Source organism: Elephantulus edwardii, unplaced genomic scaffold, assembly GCF_000299155.1.
Source record: "Elephantulus edwardii isolate Elephantulus edwardi_28Jun2011 unplaced genomic scaffold, EleEdw1.0 scaffold00004, whole genome shotgun sequence".
Taxonomy (NCBI): domain Eukaryota; kingdom Metazoa; phylum Chordata; class Mammalia; order Macroscelidea; family Macroscelididae; genus Elephantulus; species Elephantulus edwardii.
The window spans coordinates 7,713,201-7,719,439 of NW_006399754.1; the positions used below are offsets into that span (position 1 = coordinate 7,713,201).

Sequence of the window (6,239 nt, forward strand, 5' to 3'; positions counted from 1 at the left end):
GACCCAGCTATTCCACAACTTGGAATATATCCTGAGAAAAGGAGAACTGAGGCACAAATGGAAATTCTTACACCAGTGTTCATAGCCGTGTTACTCACCATCACAAGAACATGGAATCAGCCCAGACGTCCAACTATGATCAAATGGATTGAGAAATTATGGTACATTCACATAATGAAATACTATACAGCACACAGGAACAATGATTTTGAAAATCACTACCTAACTTGGAAGGGACTGGAGAGCATTATGCTAAGTGAACTAACACAGTCTCATAAGGACAAATATTGTATAACACTATTGTAGAAATAAAAATGTAACTAGTAAAACGTGTATGGGGATCTGAGGTGGAGGGAGCAGAGAGGCGAGAATGGGGGCAGTAATCATAGGGTTGTGCAATTTGATGAGTGGAAGGAGGGGTGGGTAAAGGAAATGGAAAAGACTTGTGAAAAACAATGTATACAAACTTTGTAAGGACACTCGTATAAAATAAAAATTTTATTTAAAAATAATTACCCAGTGTTCTATATTTGTATTTTTTGTACCAAGTTATAAACCCTTCAGAGCCTAGATTGTGTCTCTCTTATCTTTACCTCCTTTGCATTGCCTATACCATTAGTTTAATCTCTGTAAAACTGGGCCATGTATTTCTTTTTTAATGAAAATTTACAGAAAAGTTGGATTTTCATTTATTCATTGTTGCATATTTTCTTTCTTTCCCTCTCCCCAGTTAACTTTTTTATTTATAATTTTTTGTTGCATATTTTCTTTCCTCCTTCCCCTAGCCCACCCAGCAATGTACCCCTTGTTCCAGATTGTTGTCATACATATAATGCCTAATCATATATTCCTTTCAGATAGTTCTTCCCTTCATCTGTTCTTATACAGTGTTTATCTGTCCACTCTTTCCCATTTTCTGCCCACCCCACCTTTGTCTGTCCTATTTTATAACAGCATTGTTACACAGTATTTGTCCTTTGGTGACTGAAATATTTCATTTAGCATAATGTCCTCCATGCTCCCTCATGTAATGCTTTGAGTTCATTTTTAAGTGCTGCATAATATTCCATTGTGTGAATGAATGTACCATAGTGTTATCTATTCATTTGTTTTTTGTTGGGTATTTGGGTTACTTTCATCTCTTTGTTCTTGTAAATAACGCAGCAATAAACATAGGTGTGCATACATCTGTTTTAGTCATGACTCTGGTTTCTTGAGTGTATTCCCAGTAGTGAAATTGTTGCCTCAAATGGTATGTGTATGTCCAACTTTTTGAAAAATCACCAGATAGCCTTTCATAGAGACTGTACCATTTTACACTTACAACAGTAGTGAATAAGAGTTCCAATTTCTCCACAGTCTCACCAGCATTTGTGTTGTCTTTCTGAACTTTGCTGTGGACTGTGTGTTTCTTAATAGAACATAGGTGATATGGTTTAAAAATAATTTTTTCTACTTACTGTTGGCAAATTCCATTGTTAAGACCCCTTGTAAAAGAGCCAGTTAGTTGTAACAATAATAATATGATGTGAGTTAATAATCACATTTAAAGAAAACTATTTTAGTTAGTCGTTTTGGTCACGGCCCTTGATGTAACCTCTGATTACTGTGTGAACAGTGGAATATGATAATTTTCTTTAACTCACTTTCTTTGCTAAGCTTCTCAGTATCCAGAGTACTTGATTTTCTGCATTTGAATAGTGTTTGTTTTTCACCATCCTCTCTTGTTTGCTGTTACAGGCTTTCAAGGGAGGCTGCAAAGCTCCTCATGCTATGATATCTTCATGTGGAACAATTCCAGGAAACCCATATCCCAAAGGAAGACCTAGTCGTATAAATGGAATTTTCCCAGTAAGCATACTTTTATGCCTATATAGGAAACTCCCATGTGGCTGAGGATTCAATGTATCATAATTTCGGTGTCTTAAAAATTCTAGTTTAGTCTTTGTCAAGTGAAAGGAATTTTATTATGTCAATAATATCATAGATTTCAGCACTAATTAAATATTCATGTTTAAACTTCCTTAAAATATTTTTATGAAATGGAAGGAAAACAAAGCAAACTGAAAAGATAGATTTTATTTTGTTCTTCTAAGCATCTTAGAAGGAAAGCACTGATTGACTTTTATTTAAGCAATATTTCTCAAATGTTCAGTGTTTTTAGACTGATTCACACTTGGGGAACTCTGCATGAAATGTTCTAATTTTGGAGACTCACACTGCATAATACAGAAACCAGAATACCCTGAATATAGGAATAAAGCTTGTTTTATATCTACTGTTCCTCAAACTTCTTTGTAAAATAACTTTCCCCAAGAATAGCATTTTTCTGGCTATCAAACAAGTAACTCCAAAATGTGATAGATTCAGATAATAAACACAGTTTCTGTGGGCCAGGAATTTGGAATGACAGAGCTGGATATTTCTGTCTCAGATTTTCTCTTGAACACTTAGGTTCAGAATAGCCTTTTAAGATGTCTTAGACTCTAGAGAAGCAAAACCAATGAAGAGAGAACTGTATTTAACTCCAGGAAATGGCTAATGCTGTTGTAAAAACTGGTGGGTCCCAGGTCTTTATGACTACCCTCAGGAAAAAGATCTCTTGACTCATACTTCTACAGGCTGAGAGATCTAAGTTTGGCAAGTAAGACAGCAAGCTGCTGACTTTAGAGGCTGACGAATCCAAGACAGACAGATAACGCAGACCACTGGTTCAAGTTAAAGAACTGTAGGTCATGAGTCAGAGTAAGTAAAAGCAGGAGAACTTTACTAAACATCCATATAAACTTGATGTGGGCTTTATTTCTTTGAACTCATTGGCTGCTCTTACCAGGTCTCATCATGGCGATACAACGTTATATAAGATCTTGTGAGGGAAATGATTCTATCAGTTCTCAGGGGAATAAATGTATATATCAGATCACATCAGTGGAATGACTACAATATAACTGGCAAACCAGAGAATCTTAAGGCTATAAAATTGACACACCACCTTAACTATCACACACAGCTGACTTAGGCCTGGCAAGTTAGGCATGGCTCTGGCAGAGGTCTTTTCCTCATGCCACAGGGTTTCCCACAAGGTTGCTTGAGGGTCCTCATGGCATTACAGCTACTTGACCTCAGAACATGTGTTGTAAGAGAGGGCAAGTGGCCACTGCTCTGTCTTCTGTGGCATGATCGTGGAAGTCAGTGTCATTTGTGCTGTGTACTGTGTCATCCCTGTGCATTGTGGGTGAGATCACCTCAGCAAGGACATTTAGAAGGCAAGGATCATTTCAGCCATCTCAGAAGATGGCTTTCAAATTCATGAGTGTCGTTTACAGGCATATAGTGGTAATCTGTTAACTTACTCTGATTTGTTAATTAAACAGCCTTGTATAGTATAAACAGTCACCCTGAATGAGTGTAAAGAACAGCCTTTTGCTATCTGCTGTCAGCTTTGTTACAGGTACTCTTTGGATTCTGTAAACAGTCCATGTGCATCATGTTACAAGTCTTACTTTTGCTTGCTGCTTTTTTGGTAGAGCCTGACCCTTAAAAAAGCTCTGCTGGCTTCTTGTTGTGTGCCATTGAGTGGGAACCGACCCATAGCTGACCCTCCAGCGGATTTTCAGAGACAATAAATTGCAAGGAGGGAGACTGCTCATTCTTCTTATGGAGCAGCTGGTAGATTTGAACCACATGCCTTTGGGTCATGCTGCCAGCCCTAACATTTTTTTTTAATATTACTTATTTTATTGTGTGTGTGTACTGTCAGATTGGATCTGACTGGTACAGGAGATTGCCCCTCCTTTCCAGCAGAGCATCTGGTGGATTCAAACCACATACCTGTAGGATTGCAGTACAGCTTCTTGTCACTAGGCCACCAGAGCGCCCTAGCAAAATTGAGACGAGAATTCCTGTCTCTAAATTACTAAATTAAGTCCTTGGCTCCAGTATAACTCTATGACTTTATTATTATCATTTGTTAAGTTTTGCTTTTATTTCCAACCCTCCTTTGCCTTTGGAATCTAAACAGTCTTTTTTTCTTTCTTACTTAAATAGGGAACCCCCTTGAAAAAGGATGGTGAAGAATGTACCAATGAAGGCAAAGGAATAGCTGCACGAATTCTCGGACCATCCAAGCCAGTGTGTTCACAAAATAAATTACTAAATATGACATAGTTTTTACTTACAGTTCTCTATTAAAAACATAAATTTCAGTTTTGTATCATGAGGTCAAAAGTGTACTAGAAAAATCTAGGAGAAGTGAATGGTCTAGGGAAATAAAGCATGCTTGATCAGCAGAGTTAAAGACTGTTTTTCAGGTTAAGTGTTTGATTTTAATGTGATAACAAGTTTTTTTTTAAAAAAAAACACAACAACAAACACCAAAAACCAAGCACCAGAACTTTTTCCCTATGTCCATACTTAGCTGTGCAGTTGGAGGGGAGTGTGGAGAGTTCATTCTGAGTGCAGATTGCCCAGATTCCTGTTCGTGAAACAAGAATGGAGCCAGGGACTGGGGCGTGTACTCACCTGAGTGAGGATGATGACTGGCTAGAGCAGAAACTGGACAGGAGAGTTCAACTCTGTGATTTGCAGGATTACCGGAGCTGCAGAACTCAGAGGCCAACACACAGCCAAGTTGCAGTACTTGACCAGCCACTGGACGGGAGCCCCTGTAGAATGCCAGCCACTTCATAGACCTTGTATAAAGAGTGCTTCAGACAGGGCTAGTATCAGAACCAGAAAGAATGTACAACCTCAGCATCGCTGATTGACTGCCCCATCCAGAAGCTATTCTGTCAGCATTCACGTCAGTCAAGTGTAGCACTTGGCTCCGATTTGGATATCATATTCTCTAAAGACCAGTTCTTAGAATGCCCTTTATGATGTGTAAATTTGACCAATTATAAAAAAGTTTTTAATATGTGGATAGATCAAAGAGACCAAAATAATTAAATTCCTAACTAAGTTCCTGGCTGTGGGCTCATGCACAGCAAAGGGTTGTGATGGCGAATAGTTTTCAGTGGAGCATCTTGTCTGATCCCCCAGTGCAGGGGATCATCATGAGTCAGTGACCAGCTCCATGGAAGCTAACATTGTGCACCCTGTCCAGTCAGGGTTCTCTCACAGTTGTCAGAATGCTAAAATGAGAAGTGATTTTTCCTCCGAAAAGGTGAAGAGAGGGTGGAATTGACAAGGGAATGACCTCTAAACCAAACATAAGAGGATGTGGCCAGTGGAAGTAACGAAGATACCACAGCCTTGAAGATTTCCTAGTATATCAAAGGAGCTAAGCATTCGTGTATTATTAACCTGGTTTGGGTTTTGGCTAAGAGGTGCTTACTGTAGGGTTAAGGTCTGACACTTCATTGGAGAAGATTCTGAAATAACCACATCTTTGTCAGAATCTATTTTTGTTATTTAATTGGGATCCCCTTTATTTTCAAAGATAAGTTTATCCTTTGTTTTGCCAGGTGTCCACTTGCTTCACTTTATTCTAACTAAAATGCTTTCTCCCTCATCTAGCCGCCTTCGACGTACAACCCACACAAACCTGTTCCTTACCCAATACCTCCATGCCGGCCACATGCAACTATTGCACCAAGTAAGGATCTCTGCTATTTATTTATTCCATTGGAAGTGTACATACTTGAGGAATCTGGTTGCACTTCCTCGAAGGCAGATTTGTTCTTTTGGCAGTCCATGGGATATCCAGTACTCCTCCTATACCACAATTCAAAGTTTTCAATTCTGTCTGCCTTATTCATTGTCCAGCTTCCAAATGCATAGGAAGCAGTTAAAAATACCATAGATTGCATCAGTTGTACCTCTGACTTTAAACATCAATGCTCTTGAGCACCTTGGTGAGGTCCTTGATAGCAGACTTTTCCAGTACAGCACATCTTTTGATTTCTTGACTGCTGTTACCATGTGTGTTGACAGTGGGTCCAAGTGAAATTAACTCATTTGACAACTTGAGTCCTTTATCTCATCTATCACACTGTTGTCTGTGGGCCCAGTGGTAAGAATTTTTGTTTTCCTTGATGTTAAGATATAATTCAGATTGAAGGCTTTGATCGTCAGTGAATGTTTCAAGTCCTCTTCACTTTCTGGAAGCAGCTTTCCCTTTTTAGGCCAGTCTGTTGTTTAACTGAAAGTTGTTCCAAGGCAGTGAGTTCTGTTTCAGGCCTGAAAAGTGTCTAAGGATCCCACCATCTTTAACAGGCTGGTCTTTTTTTTTTTTTTTA

General features: G+C 38.8%; 1 protein-coding gene across 1 annotated transcript in view; it reads left to right on the forward strand.

Annotated features, from left to right (window-relative positions):
* The window catches only part of PROSER1 (proline and serine rich 1), a 35,469-nt gene that overhangs the window by 16,562 nt on the left and 12,668 nt on the right, over positions 1-6,239 (forward strand). The window contains exons 6-8 of the mRNA XM_006879613.1: positions 1,741-1,851; positions 4,048-4,131; positions 5,518-5,596. Coding sequence (XP_006879675.1) covers positions 1,741-1,851; positions 4,048-4,131; positions 5,518-5,596 — 274 coding nt within the window. The remainder of the gene's footprint in view (positions 1-1,740; positions 1,852-4,047; positions 4,132-5,517; positions 5,597-6,239) is intronic.